General features: G+C 33.8%; 1 protein-coding gene and 1 long non-coding RNA gene across 4 annotated transcripts; one reads left to right on the top strand and one right to left on the bottom strand.

The window, feature by feature from the left end:
• Positions 1–9,307: 9,307 nt before the first annotated feature.
• Positions 9,308–11,964, bottom strand: LOC107886963 (cyclin-D2-1). Of its 2 annotated transcripts, XM_041101978.1 has the most exons (6): positions 11,690–11,964; positions 10,887–11,142; positions 10,708–10,794; positions 10,279–10,591; positions 10,082–10,200; positions 9,308–9,885 (listed from the first exon to the last, which is right to left on the bottom strand). In XM_041101978.1, exons 1-6 carry the CDS (start codon positions 11,692–11,694, stop codon positions 9,640–9,642), a joined length of 1,026 nt encoding a protein of 341 aa, XP_040957912.1. In that variant the 5' UTR covers positions 11,695–11,964; the 3' UTR covers positions 9,308–9,639. The 2 variants fall into 2 exon arrangements, with proteins under 2 accessions (XP_040957912.1, XP_016666565.1); XM_016811076.2 differs by lacking the exon at positions 11,690–11,964 and having other exon boundaries at positions 10,887–11,519.
• A 1,725-nt stretch (positions 11,965–13,689) lies between these two features.
• Positions 13,690–16,421, top strand: LOC121222080 (uncharacterized). Of its 2 annotated transcripts, none has more exons than XR_005919159.1 (2): positions 13,690–13,775; positions 14,851–16,421. It is a non-coding gene; the product is annotated as an uncharacterized lncRNA (long non-coding RNA). The 2 variants fall into 2 exon arrangements; XR_005919158.1 differs by having other exon boundaries at positions 13,704–13,775; positions 14,775–16,421.
• Positions 16,422–26,228: the final 9,807 nt, after the last annotated feature.

The following is a 26,228-nucleotide window of genomic DNA, read 5'->3' on the forward strand; positions in this document are numbered from 1 at the left end:
ATCTTACCCTACAGTTTTTCATCAATCATGCATCTTCTAATTTACTTATTTTATTGTTTATTGCAATATGATTCTCACTATCTTGTACCACTCCAATACCATATAAATTGTATGCCTTCTTTCATGAAATGATGATGCATTTAATTTGATGACCATATTTAAACCTAAAAATTACCCCACAATTTGATTCCATTAATTGATTCTTCATTAATCCATTTTCATACCCCCTTTTTTTTCCTTTCCAAACCACCATTGAAATTCCAAGTCCATCCTCTTGATTGTTGTTTTCTTTAAGTCTATTAGCGATTGTGCGACTCGAATCTTATCACTTATTGAAGAAATACATACAGCGACAAAATAAGGGGATCTGTAAAGGCGAAGGGTCGAGGGGCGAAATTGAATCCATATAGAACTATTTTTCTTCTATTTGACTTTGATTAGAACAAAGTTTTTCAACTCTTAAATAGATGTACTCGAAACTCCTCTTGTATTATTCTTTTTCAACATTAGTGAATTTTTTCTCCTCTGCCCATGGTTTTTCCACGTAAAATTTATATATTCTTATTTTTCATTTTCTTATTGCTTTGCAATCGTTTTACCGCAATTATTGACATTTATTATAACGAAGTTGGTTTTTTTAGGTTATTATCAGCATCAATCTTTACAAACACTTAATTATATAATTAACTCACCCGCATATGATTTATGTAAGTGGCACTCAAACCTGGACACTTAAAATCTTAACCTTGTCGTTTCAACCAAGGTTTTACGGGTTGAACTAAGTAGTGGATCTTAGCATTAAGACTTGGGGAGGTTTAACTAAAATTTTCAAAAAAATTTGAAGGATTTAATGAGAATGTTTAAAATTTTTGATAGATTTAATTAAAACTTTCAAGATTTTAAAAGCTTAATGAGAATTGATAAAAATTTTGAAGGGATCTAATTAAAATTTTTTAAAAGTTGAATAAGAAGTTCCAAATTTTTGAAAAAGAGTCTATTTGAAGGCCTTTTATTCCGCCTCTGGTTTAGCTAAAGATCTTTTACCTAGACAATCAAAGTTTTTTTTTTTTGGTTTTTTGAAAATACGACTTCCAATTATATCAACAATTGTCATCAGAATAAATAATTACAAACACTTATTTGTATAATTAATTCAACTCAAATTAACTTACTTACACATAATTTCACAATTAAAACTCGAATTTGAATACTCTAATCTCAAAATCTCAATCAGATCATTTCACTTAACACCTAACTAATTACTGTTGAGTAATTAGATATTATCACTGTTCATGGACATGGCCCTATAATTCATAGGATTGACATTCTGAGCAGGTCTCGAGCATGTTGAACACGTGTACCGTTCAGTCCCCTACGTGCGAACTCCTTGGGTATATGTGAGTTGGGCTGCAAATTCCTCTCAACCCGTGCGAGCTGATATCATGAGCTCCCTTGACTATTCCCTCGTTGTACGCCTTACGCATATTCATCTGATAGGGTTTGACCGGATCGTAGGTAAGCGACTCAGATCTTACCTAGCTTTCTTATTGATGATAGTTGGTGTATAACAATTACCATTTAAAAAAAAAAGACATTATCTAATTATTAAGGGATCCAATGTTTTTATTTCTCCTAGTAAGTGATCTTCTTGGGTTTTTGTTTTTGTTTCATTTCTCCCTTACCAATGCAAAAAAGCAGATGGGTTCAGTGCACATTGAGTTGAATTTTGGACCACAACTACACAAGGAATGGTGAACTGTAATCATAGATTTGCTAGTTTTAATTCATAAAAGACCCTCTAACCCCAAATTAATTAAACCTTAATAAATATTATTTAAGCTTTCAAATTTGTGTTTGACCTTGTTGTGTCATTGATCTTTTAGCAAAGAAACAATAATACTGGGATCCCCAGACATGACAAACAAAAAAGAAATGATAGAAATCAACCAACTACAAAAGGACAATATTATTTTATTGCAATATGCCCCCAAAAATAACTTACCCAAAATGAACAAAGCAATGCACACCAGAAGATACACATGAAGAAAAAAACTAGACTCTGCTAAGATTAGAAATAGGAATAGCCAATTGGGTAGTCAGGATGGCACAACCCACAACAAAAATAAATTTTATATAAATATGATGTTTGACTTACCTATGCTGCTATACTTTAACTTTGATTAAGCGTATCTTTCTGGTACATTTATAATTGATTTGTACGTATTTGACAGAGTAAATTGTGGTCAACTTACACATCATAAATAAAGAAGTCTTGTGATTTAAACTCACGAGATTTGTTTTTAAGGGTGTTCACTCGGTATCACTAGATTAAGAGTTGAGATTCTGATTTAGTGTAATTATGAATAAAATTTTAATTTGATTCTGCTTGAGTTTAGCTCAATTTGTATTAGTATTGTTATCAGTGTAGAAGGATCGAGTTTGAACATGTTAAAGGGTGTTTATCCTCCTATTTAAGGATTGGAGAGAGATTATGAATGATTCTAATTGATATAATTGTTTTTTTTACCTTACAAATTAGGGATGGTGGTCCAAACAAATCTTTTATGTTGTTGGTGTAGATATAACTTTTTGTGTATATGGTAAACAAAATGATATCATTGTATGTAATGATAATATTAGTTATTTATGAAATCTGAACTATAATCAAAACATCAGCAATACAATTATACGGAATCAAAATTTATTTATCATATTTTCTCAAAAAATCAAATTTTAAGTATAATTTTAAGATTAAAAAAAAAAGAGGGAAAAAAACTGAAAACCAGAACAACACAATGAAGTGTTGGGGGGGGGGTGAGGCAATGTGGGTTACCCCAAAGGACAAAGAAAAGCCAATGGGAGGGAATTGCAGTGCAGAGGGCCTAAGAACAGTGGCAATTGACATAACAGTGGGTGGTGGTGGGTGCTGTGCTGTTGATCTGGGGTTGTTAATGCTGCTTTGTCTCGTGCATTGGCTGCTTTGATTCACACAAACCCTTTCTAAAGGATCCATTTTACATGTTTTGTCCTGATGGCTCAGACCCCTCCTTTCTTTTCCCTCTGTGTGAGCTTTTACTACCATCACTGCAAAGGGTAGGTATGTGGCCCCATTTGTGGGCCTATTGGGGCCCATTCACTGCCTCAGCCCGGGTTTCACATGTACATCAATGCCCTCTCTAGACCTCTCTTCTGTTTATACTTTTAACCTTATATATTTATAATAGCATTTAGGTCCAGATTTCATCATTAAAAACATATCATGGGTTGATTTTCTTTCAAATAATTGTGTGTAAGTTTTATTCAATTTGATTTTGATTTACATCTGAATTTATTTCGGTTTTCAACATGTTATATTATTGTGGAGGGGTACGCAGGGCCTTAGCATCTTAAATTAGAATTTTTTTTTATTTTTTAAAACATATAAAATTATAAATTAATAAAGGTAAAATTATATTTTGACCTCAAAAATGATAAGATATTAGCTAATATAACGATAAAATTGTATTTCAACTCTTATAAAAAATTATAACTTAAATTCATCCCAAAAAAATTCTTAGCTTCACCTCTACCAAGTACTAGACTTAAATCACTATTTGAGATCTAAATTTGGCAACTACTCCTACATTGGGGCTTGAACTTATTTTTTGTCCAAGTTAGTTTTTGAACTTAGCAATTGTTTTCACATTGTGGCCTGAACTGTTTTTAGTCCAAATAAGTCCCTGAACTTAACATTTGTTCCCACATTTGGGCTTTAATTTTTTTTGTCCAACTTTATCCCTATAATTTCTTTGAAAGCCCTAAAATTTAAACTCTAGTGTGGGAGCAATGATTGCGTTAAAGAGTTAACTTAGACAAAAGAAAGAAAGTGCAGACCCTAACGTAAAAATAATTGTTTAGTTCAAACCCTAATAATACATGAAGACTATTACAAAGTTTAGGGACTAATTTGAACAAAAAAATTTAAACCCCAATGTAAAAAAAATATTAAGTTCAAACCCTAATTAGTTTTTAATATTTATCAGTTTTGAAAGTTAGCAATTAAGGACAATTCATCACGATATTAATGTCTTTCGTCAATTGTGCATAAGTTTGATAGGTATAATAACAAATTTAGCCATTGATATTTATATATTTTACTAATTTGATATTTATTCTAAAAATTGAACAAATTTAGCCTCAACATTCACACATTTACAAAACATTGTTAGTTAAATTTGTTATGATACTAATCAAATTTGATAAAAAAATATTAATTTTATGATTAATTACCCTTATTTACTCACTTTTAAAATTAAAAAGATTAAATTATTTTAAATTCTCATCAATTTATTTGATATCGAAATAGAGATAAACTGAAGAGACATTTTTACGGAGTTCATAATAATTATTTGATGTTCCTGCATAGCAGGAAATTTGGTGAAGAGGATGGGTCCTACCTCCACCTTTTTGCTTACAGCCTGGAAATGGGACCCAATTTCTCCATATTTCTTTTTATAGGAAATCCCAGCCACAAAAAAAATGAAAAAAATGTATTATTATTATTATTATTATTATATTTATATTTACTTGGATGGAAACAACAATGGTAGAAAGGGTTGGGCGGCTAATTGTACCACAGCGGAGAAAATAAGAAGACATGTTTCCTATGATGTTTCCATTCCAAATGCTAAGGCTTAGGGTTCTTTTCATTTTTTGGAAAATAAAATATATTAAAAAAATGTGTTTAGTTTAAAAATTTTAAAATGGGTTTTGAAAAAAGAATATAAAAAACATGCGAAAATTAAAAAATAATAAAAATTTATTTTCGCTAAAAATATTTTGTAAAAGTAAAAAATGATAAAACAATGACTTTTTAACTTTACGTTAATTGTCCATTGTTCAAACTCGTTTAGACACAAAAATTTCTCTCTTTTTTTTTTTTAAATATTAAATTTGGTACACTGGTTTGAGTCAATATTAATGTCAATTTTTATTTATTTATTTTAAAAAAATAGTTTTCAAACATGTTTTTTTATTTTCATTACGAAAAACAATTTTTTATTTTTATTTATTAAATGTGTTTCTCGATTTAAAAAAAAAGATAGAAAACGAATATTATTTTTTAAAAATGAAAATAGAAGATAATTTCAAAAACTAAACGGAGCTTAAACATGGTTCTTGAATTTTTTTCCATGTTAGTTTTGAAACTTGATAACTACTCCTACGTTGGGGTATGAACTTTTTTTTATTTAAATTAATCCTTAAACTTGACAACTATTCTCACATTTGAATTTTTTTTGTTCAAGTTAGTCCATAAACTTCCATGTTCTTGCCTGGGGGCCTAAACTTTTTCCTGTCCAGGTTAGTCCTTAATATGTCCTTAAAAATCCTTAAGTTCAAGCTCCATGTGAAAACAATTGTTAAGTTTAAACTCCGATATGTCGTTAATTATCTAGTTTAAGCCCTAATATAGAAACAATTGCCAAATTCATGAATTAATTAAAAAAATAAAATCCTAATATAAAATTATTATGAAATTTAAGCCCAAAATAATAATTTAGCCTAAATAAATTTATAAATTTAGATTTGAATTTAAATAAAATCCTAATAGCAACACAACTAGCATGATTCAAATTCATACCACATTTAGAGCGGTGAACACTCTGACCAGTAGACTAACATACATAATTTTATGTCAATACAAGTTTTAAGTGTCTTTGAAAAATTATCAAATAATCACAAATTTATAGCATATTTAAATAATCACTTCAATTATTAGTTAGTAAGTTTTATGTAACCAAGTGTAATTGAAGTATCTTAATCATTTGTTTTAATTTTTATCGGATAAATATTAAAACTATATATAAATTTTGATTTAATGAGTAATATTATGAATTTTGATTTGATTTAATTTTCAAAAAATCACTAACAATATTATCAAATTAGCACCATTTTATATCGATATATTGCATATACAGACGATTATATTAATCTGATATGTATATAAATGTATGTATTTATTTCTTTAAACGTGTATAATTGAATCAAATCAAAGTTTCATGTATATATATAAACTACAATTCAAGTTTTATATATCAAATTAAACATTAAACCAAAATTCATATATAAAATTGATATTTATCTCGATCTTATGCGATTTGAGATTTGAGAGTCTTATGTAGGTATAATTAGACTTTATTAACCAAGTAAATTTAAAGAATTAAAAAAATTACCACTTATGGTTAAGTTGCTATTATAATAATTAGAAAAATATAAGCTCAAGTGTATTTGAGCATATATGTTTCTTTGCTTGAAAGGTTAAAAAGGGATTATAGATAGAAGTAGAAATTGTATAAAAAATTATTTTTAATAAATTAATAAATACAATTTTTATAATTATTCTAAGGATAAATATTAAAATTATACGTGAAGTTTGATCAAATGTGCAATGTCATATATGAACTTTGATTTTGTTTAATTTTATACATAAAATTTCAATTTTAATCAAATTTAATAATATGATGGAAAATAAAAGGGTATTCTCGTTGACTCAAAATGTATGTATTTATTTAAATATGTACAGATGAATTAAAATCAAAATTAAAATTTCATGTATACATATGAACTATAATTTAGGTTTCATGTGTATAATTGCATCAAATTAAAATTTATATATCAAATTACACATTAGACCAAAATTCATACATAAATTTAATATTTTTCCCATTGTTGTTATATAATGTTGAAACACACCCAGGAATTTTATATCAAATTGGAAGTACAATATTTCTTTAAGAACACTTTCCATGGAAAATTAAAGAAAAACATGAACGGACATGCATCCATCAATAATACCTATACACACTCAATTTAGTCCTCAAAGTTGATGTAATTGTCAATTTGGCTCTTTTTTAGCTAAATTTGGCCACTGACTTTTCAAATAAAGTCGGATAGTTTTTTTAAATAGAAATGTTGACTAAAACATTGATTTTTAACAATGTTGTCGTGATAATTATCGTAACAATTCACATGTATTTCATGCCAACATGACACTATTTGTCTTGTATGTTACGCCAATAAATAAATTTAAATTTTATAAAATTTTTCGAGAATTCAAAATTTCAAAATTGATAAAAATTCAAAAACAAACAGAAGAAGAATGAAGTACACATGTAGTGTCATGCGGGTTGTCATATTTAAAAACTTAACGTTTTAGTTAGTATTTTTGTTAAAAAACAACAATTCTACTTTTTTTTGAAAGATTGGTTGTCAAATTCGACTCCTTTTAAATGGTCAACGGTCAAATTTAACTAAAACAGTATCAAATTGATGAAAGTGTAAACGTTAAGAACTAAATTTATCATTATGCTTAAATAAAAAGAAAAGAAAAAGGAAAAAAAAAAGCTTCTTAAATTATTATTGTTGAATAACTGAATACATCTATAATCTATATATATATAAGTACGAGTTTAGAAAAAATTTTGAATCAACGAGAATACCATTTATTTTCCATCATATTATTAAATTCACATTTTGAAATTAAAAAAAAATTCTGAAGTAAAATAGAAGTTATGATAATTATACATTTAAAAATAATTATAATTTATAGTTAAAAAAATTATAATTTAATTTACGATTATCAGCTAAATATGTTGTTCTAATTTTAAAATAGAGTTATTATTTGAATAGAGTTTTAATTTGAGTTAATTATATTAATTAGTTATTATTTTGAATAATGCTACTTTACATTAATTACATAAAGTAAAACTATATTGTATGTTGGATATGTTAGAAATGCTTTACTTATAATTTGAAAATTCTTTTATTATAATTTTTGAATTGATAAATTAATAGTTATATTCAATAATTCAGACAAGAAATATTATTTTTCGTTAATTACTATAATGAAAATATAATATTTAAAAATTTATTAAATATTAAATACATAAAATCAAAATGCAAAGAATGTGACAATAGACGCTAGTGGTTTAAAGTGCTAAAGGGGTGGGCATATTAAATTGAAATTTGTATTTTATAAGTCCCTTTGTAGCACAGTAATAGTGCGCCTTTGTAGCACAGTAATAGTGCGTCCGCTTCGTAAGCACAAGGTCCCTAAGTGGGCCCACTTTCCTTTATCAAATCAAATCAAATCTTTGCCCTCACCTCAGAGAACACCTGTCACCTTTTCAACACCTGATGGTTCTGATTGATTTCACCTTCCCCCAACTCTACTCTGATGCTTTCCCTCCAAATCCTCCATCCCCTCTCTCTTTCCCTGTAGCAGTTGGCATGAAATCTTACATGGCTTACGCCCACATCATGTCTGATATCATGGTTCACGTTTTTTTTTTAAAAAAAATTAAAAATAATAATTCAATAATAATATTTTTTTAATAAAGGTGCATCAAATATTAACTATTAGAATAAGGATATTTGCACCAAAATTCCAAACTATTACTTCATTTTAAATTAGTCATCAAATTTTAGAAATTTTTAATTACATCCTTAAATTATCGATATTATATTAATTATCTCGTTTCATTGTTAAAATTACTAATTTAACCATTAAATGATAAATTAAATTTTACATAATTAAATTTAAAATGAAACATTTAAAGAAATAAAATGATGTTACATAACTTTTAAAAATAAAAACAAAAAATAAAATGAAACTAAAAAAAATGAACAATGAAGCTTCTATAATTTTGTGAAAAATTTTAAAATCCCAAAATTAATATTTTTAAAACATCTATTTTACAATATTCGTATTTTTTCTTAAAATTTTCAAATCTAACATGTCATTAATAGGTACATTAATGATTTTAACAACAAAGAACATAATTGATGTAAGCTCGATGTAAGGATGAAATTAGAATGATTTAAAATTTAAGAGCTAATTTAGGATGTTTGGTGTAATTAGCTCTAAGAATATTGAATCCATGGCGACCACACATAATTTTTTTTATAGACCATACAGAAAAATTGGTTAGGGGAATTTACAATAATAACCCCGTATTGATCTTGTTTCATTACGGAATCATGATGTCCAAATATATGTACAGAGTAGAAATAAACTGGTCGAAAGTCCAACAGCATTGAAACAGGCACTCGCCACATCCAACGACCCCAGTGTCCGTAAATTTTTGTCGGACACGTGGAGAAAAACGATTTACCCAGAAGGAAACGGCACCGTTTCACATTTTTTTAATTCATAGATATTGTAAAAAGGATAAATTTGGTTGTTCATTAAAATGAGGTACAAAATGCACGGAAAACCTTTTTCCTTTTACTTTTAACGATCCATTGGTGTCATAAAAGGAATAAAAGAAAAAGAAAAAGGGCAATTTGGTCTATATTCGAAATAATTGGTCCAATCAATCTTTACGATTTATAAGTTTTTCGATCTTCATGCAACTCATAATTGAGTTATGGGCCAAGAATAATTGAAACATCATGAGAACTAGCTTCGGCAGCTTTGACTAAAAGGCCCTTAACAATATTCATTAATTATTATAAATAACAAAATTCCCTCGTCTTTTCTACCATCATATCCCCACCTTTCATCATATAAATTATAAATAACATGAAAAAAAAGACCAAAAAGAAAGTGGGTCCCGAATTTCATTAAGATGGAGGGAAAGGGGGAGAGGGGGGGGTTATTTACGTTTGCTGTACATCCGGATCAGAGGACCGTAACCGCTTGGGTGGCGGCTCTTCTTGGCTGCTGCTAGAGCCGGGAATTTCGGAGCGCGTGTCACAACTGCTGCAAGCGGCCGCGTCGAGCACGCCGACTGGGCTTGGTGGCGCGGTTGACGGCTGCTCGACTCTTAACTCCTTGAATCGAGTAGATGGACACGTGTCGACGAGGTATTCATCCATTAGTTGGTGACAGCTTCTCACCATTTCCTATCCCAAAGAAAAAGGAGAAAAATGAAAAAAAAAAAAGAGAAAGAAAAATCACCGCCAGATTTTATAAATTTTAACACAGCTTTCTATGCTTCTTTAATCTTCGAAATTCTCGCAAAGAAAAAAGGAAAAAAAGATATTTGCAAAATGACCTTTCAAGAAACGCAAAATTTACAAATAAACTTCAACAACATACTCTGTTTACACTCTCGTGAAAAAAAACGTCACAAGCCGGACATTCCAAACTGTCTCCGGTAGCACAAAGCAAGGCGGCGGCTGCCATCGTCGACGGCGCAAATCGGAGGAAATCCAGTACTGTAAATACCAAAAACAAAAGTTTAACGAATTTCAATAAGAATCTGCTTTTTCTTTTGTAAAGATTAGAAGTATTACCACGGGTGGTGTTGAGAATGAGATCCGAAGAAGCAGCGACAATAGAAGAAAACGAATCGGGTAATCGGGTCGAGCAAGAAGGGAGCTTAGAGATGAAGTAATGGAGATAATCAAAGGGAGTTACTGAACATAATCTCCAATTAAGAGCAGCCATTACACGAAGCTCCATTCTTTGGATGGTTTTAGGTTCGAAAACGAATCTGGGTTCGAATACTTGAAGGTCCAGTAACAATGGCACTTGGGGTTCTTCCATTTTCGCTGCCAATGATAAACACGCCACTGATAGAAGCTGAAACGGCCACCCATTTGCTTGCTATGGGACCAAATTGAAAAAAAAATTAAAAAAAAAAGTAAAGAAATTTGGAAGGAAATTTTTAAGTTGCAGAGTTTTGAAATATAGAGGAAACGGAGTTTCTTTTTTTCTTTTACCGGAAGTGAGTAAGAAGAGAGGTAACGATCGAAGTAGTTGACGGAGAGGAACGCCGTTACTGGACTGAAATGATAGTGTGCATGCACCTGCATTTGCCTCATGTTCATATGAACAATCAATAAATTTAAATTTGTTCCTACTATATGTTCTGTGTATATAAATGAGAAAAATGGTGGACCTTTAGCATCCAATTAATGGAGTCTTGACGGGATATAACGTCGACGTAACGGTCCTGGCAACGGCGGAGATAATCGGGTAAAGGCATATGATGGGATTCCGAGTCGATGAGTCTTGAAATGGCATTCTCATCGGGATTGGGATAATACTTGTCATGGTGGCCGGAAAACGGTTCGGGTTCCCAGGTTACCACTTCACCAGCGTCCTCACCGCAAGACAAACCGGCGCTGCCGCTACTAGCAGCGGAGACAGAGGAACTGTTCAAGGGAGTTGAGTGAGAGTGAGAGAGGGACATTTGGATGATGGTGATGATAAAGATGCGGCTGATGGACGGCCGCAACGGCATTTACTGGAGGGATAGAAGCTTTGACGGTTGCAGTGGCGATATCAATGAGGGTGGCGATGGAGTGGAGGAGGAAGTCGGTAGTGGTGGTGGTATTTCGTCTGCTCATTTAGCAGCCTTTTGTGGTTTTTATGGAGAGTTTTGTTTCTTAGTTTTTTATATCTTCCGACTACTCAAAATCCTATCGTTTTTTCTAACAAAAAGTATAAAAAGACCATAAATGTGAATAAAAAAATAAGTTGAACTGTTCTTGTTTCTATGTAAGATAAATACAACATAGTAAACATATAAATTGCAACAAATTTCTTTTTCTTTTCTCGGGAAGAGAAAATTATTAATGAGGGTCAAAGTACAAATTTGACATTCAAAGATAGATACCACTTCTTTCCCAAACTTAACAATCTAGTTCAAGCCATAAACATATCAATTTAGAACAAATGAACAAGGTAAGTGAAAAATACCTCATGTTCAGCTCTTCGTTTCAACTCCACTTCCGCCACATCTAGTGCATCAATAATTGAATCAGTGGTTGTCAGGGTTTCGAAAGTTCTCTTCCCTGCTAATGCAACAGCTCCCTCCTCTGGAAGTTCTTCCTTTGGTATATGTTTGTCTTCAAATGTATTGTCAATGTCAGCCTCGAAAATTTCCTCCAATCTTTTCTCTTTTTCTTCCTGCACATTCAAGCAACGGTAAACACAAAAAGAGAATCCAGCTTTAAAGATAATCACAAATGCAGTAAGTAGAACTAGCTTAACAACAGCATTCTCCTTAATACTACTACTTCAAAATTTATGCTTTTTTATGCATAATGCACATGTAAAAGTACAACTAGAAGCAGTAGGTTAAAATTAAGTCGTAAAGTAATCCCCAGTAGTTATAAAGAAATATCACTGGCCATGGAACTAAAATGGCATTCATCACCTTCAACAGCCTGTGCCATAGATTTTTTATGAAGTGCAAGTAGCAAAACAGCCACATCATGTATCATTTATCATAGATATGTGCACACACACAAATCAGAGTGTAAGTGGTGGAAAATTTTTTAAAAACCTTACATTATCAAATTAGAACTAATTAAACAAATATGGAAAAGAAAATAAATGATCGTAAAAATACGGGGCTGGCTTCATTAACTTATCTCACCTTGATTCATGAGGGTGCACACATCACCTCATCATGAAAAATTATATATATTAAATAATTTACCTTGTTTTATCTGATAGAATCGTAGTTCGCAAAGTTAGCCCCAGCTCAATTTCAGCAAATTAATTAAACTGCTGCCACTATTTAACTGGCTGCTCCAGCTGAAAATATTCTGTATATCATATCACTAAATATCTATCTCACCCAAATAAGATCTAGAAGGACAAACATTATTTAACTAATGAAACTAACTTTGATTTCAGCTGCCAGTGACATCTAGTACATAGCAATCAGTAATAGCAGTGTTCCTATTTTAATTATTTCCTAATCAACATTGCTTTTCTGTTTCTCTCTTTTTTGAGTAAGCCAGAGATATCATATACAATTGCATTCAACTTAACTTTCCTTACTTCAATCAAACCCAATCTAAAATTCAGTCACATAGCAATCCAAGAAAAAAAACAATAATTTAGTGAAATTCCACAATATTGCTTCATTATTCAACTAATCAACAAAACCCAGCTTCATCAAACAAAAAATGCTCTATCTTACATAGTAAAAGCCACTCTAAACTAAAATAAAAATAAGAATTCAAAATCGAATCCTCTAAACTCCACGATTTTACATCTCAATCATACTTTTTTAATCGAACCACAACAATTAGAAAAAAAAATCACAGAAAAACCCTAAAAACTAAACCAAGATGAATATCATCAGAGAAATTAAGCAGAGAATGAAAGTAATTTAATACAGTTATAAGCAGATTCAGGTTGGTATGATGTATAGCGGAAGACAGATCATAATCTTACTCGTGAGATTAAAGAGATAAGAAATTCAAAGCTATGTGTGAATTTGAAATATACTGTGTGGAAGCAAATCCTTAATCTACTTTCTAGTAAGATATTTAGGGACGAAAATCCCTAAGGGGGGAGAGTTGTAACAACCCAGTTTAGACCTTAATCGGGACAGTGGTTTCGGGACCACAAATTCGAGTCAAAAAAATATTTTAGTATTATTCTTGGTGTTTACAGTATGTGAGTTAATATGCGTGAAATTTTCGTGTGAAAATTTTATCGTTTGTGAGCTCAATTTTATAAAAGGACTTAATTGCGTTAAATGTAAAAGTAGCATGCTATAAGTTAAAAGTGTCTAAAAGCTATGGAGCTTAAAAGTTAGGGTCCTTATGTGATAAATGGACCATTAATTAGTTAGTGGAAATGTTGGTTTTGCATTATTGAAATATTGAATTTGAAATAAGGTTATTTGAGTAATTTATGAATATATGTTAATATATTAATAAAATAAAAGTTAAATTATCATCTTTGATGGTTCTTTCAACCGAAAATGAGAAAAGAAAAAGGTTCATGGAAGCCATTAGGGTTCGGCAACTTCAAGCTTTAATTAGTAAGTGATTTTGACTCGGTTTTTGATAATTTTTATATTTTTGAGATCGTTGCTTCGAATGCTAGTAAACCCATGCTTCAATTTTCGGAATTTATGTTGATTTTGTGTTTTGCCATTGTTGAAAGTTTGATGATGAAAAATAAATATGTATTAATAGATTTTTTTATGTTTTGGTTAAATAATGATTCGGTTGATGAATTTGTTTTCGGTTGTGGCTTAATTGGATAAGCTAAGTGATGAATAAATCATTGCTTGTATAATTGGATTTATTGGTGCATTTACGAAGACAAGAATATTCATGAATTATAGTTGATTTGTTAATTATTAAGTTAAGTTTAAGGTGTTTAGTTAATATGACTATTTGGTTATGAAATTGGTATAAAATATTTTTTATATAATTTGCTAGCCGAATAGATGAAAAACAATTTGGTTTTGAAAATGACATTTTAGCATGATTCTTAGCATGTGAACTTGACATATTTCTATTCGGCATTGGTACTTAGTAGATGACTATTAATAGTTAAATGAGTGGTGCATGAATTATTTTTAAATACAATGGAGATTCGGTCATTTGGTAATGCTTGTATGTACTTGTATATTTTTGTCTAATAATCCGTGTGGAATAACTTGACCATTCAGTAATGGTTGCTAATATTTCATGTTTGGATGTATTAATGTATGTGCATTATATGTGCTGAATCAAGTTGTAAATAAATATATATATGTTACTGATTGAATTGAACTTTGGAGAATTTGTTCCGAGTGTGAAATAAATTGGAGAAATGGGCTACTAGGGCCTAAGGTAAATTCGGTCTAACACGGGTTAGATAAGATTTTGTGTATTTTGTGCTATTTGGAAATAGGGACTAATTTGTGAAAATGTGAAATATTAGGGGCTAATGTGCAAATTGCCCTTTTTATGTGTTTTTGGGTGAATTTGAGTATATGTGAGATTAAATATGCATGATATTTGATGCATATCCGGGTTAAATCCCGCAGGCTTCGTGCTGGTATTATATCCGGGTTTTATCCCGCAGGCTTTGTGCTGGTATTATATCCGGATTTTATCCTGCAGGCTTCGTGCTGGTATTATATCCGGGTTTTATCCCGCAGGCTTAGTGCTGGTATTATATCCGGGTTAAATCCCGCAGGCTTAGTGCTGGTATTATATTCGAGCTTAAAGTTCTGCAGGTTCTATGCTGGTGAGCGGATTCGGGTTTTAAACCTAGCAGGCTTAACGCCGGTGATTCAAGTAAGATTATGAATTCGAAATTTCAAGGTAAACTACTATTGAATATGTATGATACATTATGATAGTCAGGTACGTATTATGTACTCACATGTGAATTGATTTTTAAGGTGAATTATTAGTATCAAAGAACGATATATGTGTGTGAATGATTACTATATCTACGAATAAGAGCATGACCTATTCGGTCGATGTCTGTCATTATATGAAAGTATGTGACCTAAATTAATTGTACGAGCTTCCAGAGATATCCAAGTATCCTCTTTGTTTCCGAATGGTTCAACTGGTACTCTGAGAAGTAAATGAATATATAAATGTGCATCCGATTCAGGTATATTGCAATGTTTATGAAATTGAGTAATGAAAGTGAATATGATTATGATTTATGGATATATAATTCAGGTACGTGTGTTTCGATTATGAAATTCATAAATGAAAGGTGATTATGTTTCAAGTGATAATATGTGAAATATATGACATCAAATAATGTGAATGTATAAATAAATGGTGTGATACATATATGTTTGTTATACGAATTGTGGTCCTATGTTTAGAGCATGGGAATTATGAAATGAGAAACATGGTTTTGGGAAATGGAAAGTAATATATATGTGTAAGATAATATGTGATTTATAAGAAAATGAAATGTGAATATGTGCTCTATATATATGAAATTGAAATGTAGCCAAATGGATAAGTGTAAGATGATATGTGATTTATAAGAAAATGAAATGTGAATATGTGCTCTATATATATATGAAATTGAAATGTAGCCAAATGGATAAGTTATATATGAAGTGGTTAGTGAACCATTACATGTTTTGGTTATTCATGTAATGATTATGTGCAAACTTGATTTATATGATTGAGTTAACGGTTGTCTTTTGAATGTGAAAACGTGATATATATATATATTCATTGATAAATAAGATAAGAGAAGCTACTTAATGTGGTTATATGAATTTACGAGTACAAGATTGTATAAGTGATTGATGTTTGTTAAATTTGGTTTAATGATAATGATTTGTAAATATCATTGAAATGATTTATTTGCTTATGACTTACTAAGCTTTCTAAGCTTACTCTGTGTGTTTTTTCTATGTTCAAAGAGTTTCGGAGACTTGCTCGGGATAGAAGTCATTGGAGACCACATCACACTATCTAGTTATCACTTCGGTAATTAAAAGCTTTAAGTTTTTGGTTATGTGGCATGTATAGGCTAAATTCAATGTGGTTCATTTTGATTTGTATATGTAGCCATGCGAGAATGGCTTGTTAATGATGTTAATGTTTGTGTATATTCAGGCATGGTATAAGCTTATTTTTGAGAAATATGTCTCCATGGTATGAATGAATGTGTGAAAATTTTAAATTGTATGCAAGATTTATCTTTTGAATGTGAGTGAATATTAAAATATAAGTCCGATAATGCCTCGAACCCTATTTTGGCTTCGGATACAGGTAAGGGGTGTTACATTTTGTGGTATCAGAGCTATGGTTTAGTCGATTTTAGGGCTACCATAGCGTATGTGAGTCTAGCTATACATGACATGTTTAACCTGTTGTAAGCACTAAATTTTTGTCCGACTAGATTTTGTGTTTAATTTTCAAAATTTCAAAAAAAAATTTTTTTTTAAAATAAAAATTGCATTTTGACCCCTAAACTTTTCCTAAATTTCATTTTGACCCTTAAACTTTCTTTAAATTTCACTTAGACCCCTAAACCTTCATTAAATTTCATTTTAATCCTAAATTTTCTAAAAATTACATTTAGCCCCAGAAGTTTTGTTGCATTTGTGATTTGGTCCTTCAGACAAGTTACATGATTTGGGGCACCCATTTCCCAGATTTTCAGGCCACAAACATGGGTGGCTGCTCCTTCACCCACTACCTGTAAACAATGAGAAAGAGGACAAAATTTGGAGCTTTTAAAAAGAAAAATTGAAGAGAAGGGAGGGGGGTTTTTATTTTCGGCAACCAAAAAGCAAAAAAAAGAGAGAAAAAAATCAAGCAGCAGCAAGCAAAAGCCCTCACCACCGTCGTTCAACCACCGCCACCGTTGTCGTCCCCTTGCCCCCACCACCTGAAAAGTCGCAAGCAACCAAAAAGAAAAGCAAAGCAAACAAAAGAGTAGCAAAAAAAAAACAAAATAACTTCAAAAAATCCGCCGCTCCTTCGCCGCTACCGTGCTCGCCGGCGCGCCCTTACGCTCCCACCACCGTCGCACCTCCACAAATAAGCAGACAAAGACAGAAAAAAACAGCAAGCAAAAGAAGTAAAAAAGGTAACTGAAAAGAAAAAAGAAGAGAAGAAACAGAAAGATGAAAGGAAAAAGAGAGAAAAAGATAAAATAAAGAAAAAATAAAACCCATTTTTTGGTAGGCCACCAGCAGCCCACCACCAGTGGACCCGACCCAGCGCAGGCCCAACACCACTGACGGCCCACTAAGCCTCAATTTGCAGCAAAAAAAAGAAAAAGGGCTTGTCCTCCAAGACTTTGGTCTTTTGGGTGAATTTTTTTTCTTCTTTTTTTCTTTTTAATCTATTTTATTTTGTTTAATGTATTTAAATGGTATTTTATTTAATTTAAAATAGTATGTTTAAAAATAGTTTTTCATAGATATTATTATGTCATTTTAATTACATATTTTTTAAATAATAATAATGATAAATATTTTAATGCATAAGGCAACGAACTGATTTAGCATCGAATTATCGAATTCATCGCTATGTTGGATGAATATCGATGGCTCGTGTTAAATACGGGACGCCCTTATAAAAAATCGAAAATATTCAAAATTTCTCGTATTTCAATAAAAATCCTCTTGTTTTATTAGAATCCCGATTAAATATTAAATTGAATTAATTTAACACTAATTCGATAGTTTCATCGCCATATCGGGGTGAATATCATCGATTTGTGTTAAATACAGTATTTTTAAAGAAAAATCGTTTTTAAAAAAAAAAATTCATGTCTTCAAAATTTCTCATGTTTCAAAAATAATAATAATAAAATTTCCCGTGTTTCGAAAAAAATACATTCGTGTTTCTTTCTAAAAAAATCGTGTTTTCAAAAATTTCCGTGTTTCAAAAATTCGTGTTTTCGTGTTTTCAAAAAAAATCTCGTGTTTCAAAAAAAAATAAAAAAATAAAAAAAATAAAAAATAAAAAAAATTCTCGTGAATATTTTTGGTATTATTGTGTTTTCAAAAAAATTCAGTATTCGACAAATTTAGTGTTTTCGTGTTTTCAAAAATTTTCGTGTTTTCAAAAATCTTTGTGTTTTCAAAAATTCTGGCGTTTCAAAAATTTTCGTGTTTAAAAAAAATTTACGTGTTTTCACAAATTTTCGTGTTTCACAAATTCTCGTGTTTTCAAAAACTCCAGTGTTTCAAAGTTTCCATGTTTTCAAAAATTCTCGCGTTAAAAAAAATTCGTGTTTCAAAATATTCTCGCATTTCAATTTTTGTTTTTTAAATCGTGTTTCAAAAAATGTCGTGTTTTAAAAATTTTCGTGTTTCTAAAATTTCCCTGTTTTAAAAATTCCCGTGTTTCAAAAAAAAATGTCGTGTTTTAAGAAAATTTCGTTTTTTCTAAAAATTTTCGTGTTTCTAAAATTTTCGTGTTTACAAATTCTCGTGTTTTCAAAAATTCTCGTGTTTTCAAAAAAACTTTCGTTTTAAAAAAGAAATACTGCGCTTCAAAATTCTCGTGTTTTTTTTAAAAAAAAGGGGTTCTCGTATTTCAATCGGATCACGACTAAATATTAAATGGAACTCGTATTTTTGAAAATTAAGACAACATGCGTTTAACGAGATACCAATTTTGGGTGTCGCGAGGGTGCTAATACCTTCCTCGCGCGTAACCGACTCCCGGACCCTAATTTTCTCTGGATTTTGACGTGGACCTAAAATTGTCTCTTTTTTTAGAAAAGTTTAAAAAAAAATCTTCTAAAAAAGGATTTTATTTGGTGTCCGATCACACCTAAAAAAGATCGGTGGCGACTCCTCTTTTGTAAATAAAATTTGAAACTTTAATTTTTCAATAATCATTTCAACTAGCGCCTATTGCCAAATTTTTAGGTCGCTACAGCTGGCGACTCCGCTGGGGACTTTTTTTTCGAGAGTCGAGTCTAATGTTAAACGCGTGTTGTCAAAATTTTCAAAATTTCTTGTTCAAATTAACATTTAGTCGTGATCCTTAAATTTTTTGTTTTTAAAAAAATCATGCATTTGCATCGTGTTGTACATATTCTAATTTGTTTTATCAGGTTGTTTTTCAGCTTTAAATTTTGCGATTTTATTTTTGGTTTAGTTTTTTCTAAATAAAACGTAAAGGTTTACAAGTTTCTCCTCACACACCGTGCACTTGCATTTTTTTTTTGCATAACATGAGCTCTATACCCGGGCTTCGTCCCTGTTAAGAGAAAGTAAACGCTACGCCTTCGTGAGTTGACTCGTTCCTCCGCACAGGCTAGTGAATACTTTCGGGTTACATATGACTTATGCTTTCGTGAGTTAACTTGTCCCTCCGCATAGGCATAAGTAAATGTAATCCCTCGAATTGATCATCGTAAGCCTATGATGGGCCATGACCGAGGCTCTGTACTAATCTTAGTAGATGACAGTGCAGACGATTCGAGTACCCACCTAGAACCAAAACCGCATATAGTGAACCATACGAGCTTTCCAATTAGAGCCATGCTGAACCTCTGTCCGCTTATAGTCATTAAAATAAGTACACGGGGAAAATGCCTTTTGCCTTTCATTTACGCTGTTTATGCAAAATAATTGGATTGGGTAGTTTAATTTGTTTTTCAAATTATACTTGTTGTGTTTACTAACCAAGTTTATTTGTTTTTACTTTTATTTTCATCATGCATCATAGGCATCATATTAGGAAGGTGTTGATTAAAAGTTGGTTGCCAAAAAAAACGGGTTTCTAATGGAGGAGTCAATTACACAAATAACCGAGAAGAATGCCGTGGTTCGAGACTGGTCTCTAAAAATTCAGAGAGAAAAGGGGGATAGTCTAGTGGAAGGGTGTGTCGCTAATTTGCCCGAACATATAACTGTAAATGTTCGCCAAAATAACTTTGAGGATTTGGTTCGAATTTGGAATCAGTGGGATTCAGACACTAGAGACATTTTCACTGAGAGGTATGGAGATATAGCTCACCTGATCACCATCCGTGTAGACGAACAGTTGATTCAAGCCATGGTTCGGTTCTGGGACCCAGCTTATCAGTGTTTCACCTTCAATCAAGAAGACATGACTCCAACCATAGAAGAGTATGCTGCTTTACTCCGCATCGACAATGTACAATTCGACAAAATATATGTGAAGGAGCCTAAGCCGATGACCTTCAAGAAAAAGTTAGTGAGACTGACAGACATGACTGATGCATGGGCCGAAAAACAGATAAAGAAGAAGAATGAAACCATTTGCATTCCATGGTCCTCCCTACGAGATTTGGCTTTGAACCATCCCAACATGCTGAAAAGGGTAAATCTATTCGCTTTGGCCATTTACGGTTTGGTCATTTTCCCAAAAGTTCTCGGACATCTCGAAGTTGCAGTAGTTGATTTCTTCGAAAGGTTAAAACAAGGAATCAACCCTGTCCCGACCATCCTAGCCGAGACCTTCAGGTCCTTGAGTAGTTGTCGAAGAAAAGGGGAGGGACGATTTATCGGATGCGCGCAGTTGCTCAATGTTTGGATTTTGAGTCACTTCTGGAAGGTAGAGCGCGCTCCGTTCCATATGTTTTCTAAAACATTCTCCCCGCTAGAAGCTTACCTCAATAAAGAATGGCCGAAGGAAGTCACCAAGCAACATTGGGTATCAGTTTTTCAGAATCTTCGCGCCGAGAATATAACATGGAGAGCACCCTGGATCCGTCCTTCAGTTCTGCTATACAAATGTGGAAGCCAAGATTGGGTACCTTTACTCGGGTTATGGGGAGGAGTTGGATATGCTCCGCTATTAGTCCAAAGGCAATTTTCTTCGCGACAATTTCTCCCCGCAACTGGAGGATTAGCACAGTTCGAGTTCGCTTTCGCGGGTGAAGGATATATGAAGAGAGTCCGAGACACTGCAAAGTATTGGAAGGAAATTCATTTCATGGAATTAGCTTTGTATGTTGATACCCTTACCCAAGATTACGACATATGGAGGAAACAACGGGTAAATAGTCAGCAAATCTCATCAACAAACTACACCATCCAGAATCCTTTCTCGGAGGAAACGCCGTCTGAGCTAGAAATGGCAAGACAAGAATTCGAACGAGAAAAGGCCAAGATGTCTCGGGACCTTAGTGCCCTTCAAGAAGAAAACTATCAACTGAAGATTGAAGTTCAGGTTGAAAGGTCCAGGACTGAAAAAGTACAAAGAGAAGCCGAGATTGTGAGAAATGACTTAAGGGACCTTCATTTGGAAAACAAGAAATTAAGAAACACTATAAAGAATAGCGGGTTGGGCAAGTCGACAGCAGAATGGAAGGAAGAAATTAGCAATATCAAGGGAGGAATGGAGTTTTGGAAGGGAAAAGCAAAGAAAGAAGAGGAAAAGGCTGCGCGTGCTGTGATAGAGTTAAGAAGGAAGAACGTCAAGTATGAAATAGTGACTGCAAAATTGGTGAATAGTCAGTCTGAACATCAAGAATTAAAAAGGAAAACACGAGATCTAGAAAATATGCTGCAATCTCGTCAACAACAATTAGATAACCTCTTGAAGGCTCTAGAAGAAAAGAGTGAGCAGTACGATAGGGACATTCACGCGTATGAAGGAACTCTCAAAGAAAAAGAAATGCAACTTGACTTCTTGATCAATGAAATTCGTAAAGCGGCTATACAAGTTGTTTAATTATCAGATGAAGCCGAAGTTCTCAGTTGCCAATTCCCTCCGAGCCAAAGATCGAGCATATCAGAGTTTTTAGAGCAAGTGAAGAAACAAGGCAATGTGGCTAGGAAATTTGTGTAACTGTTGGAAAAATGAGAACTTTGTGTAATAGACTATGTTGATAAATGAAATGCCTAAATATGGGGCTATCTTGAAATCAACACCAATTTCTTGCATTTCATTCATAACTGACATTCATTTGACATTCATGCATTCATTCATGCATCAATTCATTCATTGCATATCCCATACTCGTTCGCTGAGGTTAAAACATACAATTCGCAGTTGCAAGACTTCAAGACTGGAACCACGTCATCCGTATAAAACGCGCCGACAAGCTAGAGTAATGGAGAATGAATTCAATGAGAGAATTGAAAGGATGGAAAGGGCTCAAAAGGAATTACAAGAGCAACTGGCCAAATCGCAACAAGAGACGAGAGACCTAATGGTGAGATCTCGAGAGGAATCGCTCGAGCAAAGAGATCAGATGGCTAAAATGATGGAGATGATGACAACTTTGGTCAAAGGAAAGGGACCCATGCAGAACTCCGATGTTATGGAACCTCGGTCAAGAATTCACCATGATCAGGATCCATTCTATCCCCCGGGATTCACTCCACCGCCCGCATATACAATACAAAGAGGGTATATTCAAGAGGAACCCACTGGCTTGGAACATCGACTTATGCCACCTGCTCCACCCACTAATTTGGGGCAATGAATGTTAGCATCGAACCCAGGGGCTAGTCCTGCTAATCCACTAGTTCCAGATCTGGATGACCCAACAGAGGTAGCCAAGTTGAAATTGGATAACCATGACGCAAAATATAGGAGTCTAGAGGAAAGACTCAAAGCAATAGAAGGCACTGAAGTCTTCTCAGCACTAGGTGCCAAGGAACTCAGTTTGGTACCTGATCTAATTTTGCCTCCGAAGTTCAAAGTGCCTGACTTTGAGAAGTATGATGGGACAGGGTGCCCAAAAGCACATCTCATTATGTTCTGTCGAAAGATGACCGGTTATGTGAACGAGGATAAACTACTCATACATTGCTTTCAAGATAGTCTAACAGGGTCAGCTCTTCGGTGGTACAATCAACTCAGTAGAGAAAAGATTCGATCTTGGAAGGACTTGGCGTCAGCATTTTGCGAGCAGTACAAGCATGTATCGGATATGGTGCCAGACCGTATGACCTTGCAAATGATGGAGAAAAAGCCATCAGAGACCTTTAGACAGTATGCGCAGAGATGGAGAGACGTCTCAGCTCAAGTGGAACCCCCACTAACAAAACGGAGATAACCGTTCTCTTTATCAATACTTTAAAGGCACCGTTTTATGACAAATTAGTGGGAAGTGCCACGAAAGATTTCGCGGATATTGTAATATCCGGTGAACTCATAGAGAATGCCATCAAGAGCGGTAGAATGGAAGGATCAGAAGGCTCAAGAAAAGCAGCACCCTTAAGGAAGAAAGAGCCAGAAGCCCTCATGGTGGGAACTGGGAGTCGTTACATTCCCAATTCGTATCCTAATCAACCCCGACCTCGAAATTATCCACCCTCGAATTTCCATTATCCCCCTCAAACCCCTTACTACCAAGCACCACATCCGTCATGCCCCGTATACGCCACGAACAACCAAAGACCCGTCACTACTTTCCCACAAAACACGGTACCCGCCCAAAGCCAACCCAGAAACGAACTAAGACCATCAAGGCATAATCCCGAGATACCGCAATTTACCCCCATCCCTGTGTCGTATGGGGAATTGTACCCAAAACTTTTAGAAAAACAGCTAATTTCTCCCCATTACATGGCACCCCTTAAACCTCCATACCCAAAGTGGTACGATCCAAACGCTAGTTGTGCATACCATGCAGGGAACCAAGGGCACTCTACTGAGAACTGTCTCGCTTTCAAAAGGAGAGTTCAAGGACTCATTGACGCGGGTATCCTACGATTCGATAGTGCTAGTAACGCCACGGGGAACCCGTTCCCTAACCATACCGAAGGGAATGTGAGCACAGTGGGGAAAGAGGATGAATGGAAGGTTAGAAGATGTGTGGCAGAAATAAGGACGTCTCTGCAGAAAATCTGGGAGGTATTAGTTAAGAAAGGATTGCTCTGTCACTCTGATAGAGTTTTTGGAGAAGAAGGTCAAAGTTTTTGCAATTTTCATGGGATTGTTGGGCACGACATTCAGTCGTGCGAGGACTTTAAAAGGTTACTTCAAGACCGGATGAATAATAAGGAGATCAAGGTCCTTAACAAGAGTGAAGATGCCAATGAAAGAGAAGTATGCGTCTCTGATAGCCAATCATCAGGGCCCCCTTATAGTGCTGATCGACCGTTGGTAATTTATTACGACGCGATGAGAGAGCCATTGAAACCACAGATGGTAATTGAAGTACCATCTCCTTTCCCGTATAAGGACAACAAAACAGTACCGTGGCGATATGATGTTAATATCGTTACACCGAAAGTTGAAAAGTCCAAAGCCATAATTGAAGATGTTGGGGAGGTAGGTCATTTTACTCGAAGTGGACGATGTTATTCTAAAGAAGTTGAACCGGTAAAGAAAAGTAGCGACTCGAAGCAAAAAGGGAAAGCAGTGATGCACGAGGTCGAAGTCGAGCAAGAAATTCCACCCGTGCAAGAAACTAAAAAGCCTGTGAATGAGGAAGAAGCTCAAGAATTCTTGAAATTTATTAAGCACAGCGAATATAGTGTGGTGGAACAACTGAGCAAGCAGCCAGCACAAATCTCAGTTCTATCTCTACTGTTAAATTCAGAGCCACACCGGAACGCTTTATTGAAGGTGTTAAATCAAGCTTACGTGGCTAACAACATATCTGTCGAAAAGCTTGATAGGTGGGTAAACAATCTGAATGCGGACAACTTCATCTCTTTTAGTGATGATGAGATACCGCTAAATGGTAGAGGTTCGGTGAAAGCGCTGCATATCACGACCCGCTGCAAGGGCTACATAATACCGAACGTACTCATCGATAATGGGTCAACATTAAATGTTATGCCATTGGCTACACTTTCCAGAATACCGATAGATTTGTCCTACTTAAAGCCCTGTCATTCCACGGGACGAGGCGTGAAGTCATGGGAAAGATCGAAATCCCTTTGGAAGTGGGCCCCTACATATATGAGGTCGAATTCCAAGTCATGGACATTACACCCTCTTATAACTGCCTTTTGGGAAGACCTTGGATTCATTCTGCTGGAGCAGTCCCATCATCCCTCCATCAAAAAGTGAAATTCATCATGGATGATTGTTTGGTCACAGTCGAGGGCGAAGAAGACATCATCGCATCTATCTCTGCTGATGCGCCATACCTGAAAGTAAGCAAGGATACAGTGGAATGTTCCTTTCGATCCCTTGAATTCATCAATGCCACTTTCGTCGCTGAGGGAAATAGAATTCCAATGCCAAAACTGTCGAGAAATACCAGAATGGGTGTCAAGTTGACCGTAGGAAGGGGAGCTCGTGCGAGAAGAGGTTTAGGGAGATATATGCAAGGAATAGTGAGGGCTTTAAAGCCAGTGCACCACAAGGCCCGATACGGTTTGGGGTTCCAGCCTGACATGCGCCAAAGAAGAAGACAGTGGAAGAAGGATCAAGAAAGAAGAATTGCAAGAACTTTGGGCCGAGAACCAGAATGGGAACCAATAGAGTACCCTCCTTTGTCAAAAACATTTACATCTGCGGGAATGATGTACCCTGGACAAGAGGATCCACGAAACATGTTGGGATTAATTGAAAAGGATTTTCAGAATGTTAGTATAAATGTCATTGACAAAGAAGCTGGTGCAAGTAAAGATGTCTCGAGGATACGCCCTTGCCCTCCTGGTTTCATGTTGAACAATTGGATTGCTGAGGAGCTTCTTGTAGTTTATAAGCCTTCAGAGTAATGCTAAACATCAACCTTCTATTGTGTCCTTAGATATAATAGATTTCTTTTGTAAGAGTTTGCATTCGCTCTTTATCATTTAAATGAATATCAATGAAGATGCATTTTGTCACGATTTTTCGCATTATCACTAATTTCATAATCATTTTCTCATTTCATAGCCTATCCTTACATTTGCCTCATTGCCATGACATAACATTTTGTTTGTTGTTTCCAATACTTGGATGTCCCCGATAGCTTCCTTTTCCATTCAACTTTCAGGTGCTCAGATATTGACGACATGAATAAGCCCGTTACGAATCTTGAAATTGATTTTGAGAAGGCTGTTTGCTTAGGAGAATTTGAAGCCGAAGAAATGCTGAAGATTATGTCTCGTCTCCTGAATTGT

The sequence above is a fragment of the Gossypium hirsutum genome, chromosome A03 (assembly GCF_007990345.1).
Source record: "Gossypium hirsutum isolate 1008001.06 chromosome A03, Gossypium_hirsutum_v2.1, whole genome shotgun sequence".
Taxonomy (NCBI): domain Eukaryota; kingdom Viridiplantae; phylum Streptophyta; class Magnoliopsida; order Malvales; family Malvaceae; genus Gossypium; species Gossypium hirsutum.

Coding starts and splice junctions, on each gene's coding strand:
- LOC107886963 (XM_016811076.2), bottom strand. CDS start 11,231: ATGCCGTTGCGGCCGTCCATCAGCCGCATCTTTATCATCACCATCATC. Junction 10,795..10,886: donor CCATTAATTGGATGCTAAAG/GTCCACCATTTT, acceptor AGGCAAATGCAG/GTGCATGCACACTATCATTT. Junction 10,201..10,278: donor CATTCTCAACACCACCCGTG/GTAATACTTCTA, acceptor TGGTATTTACAG/TACTGGATTTCCTCCGATTT.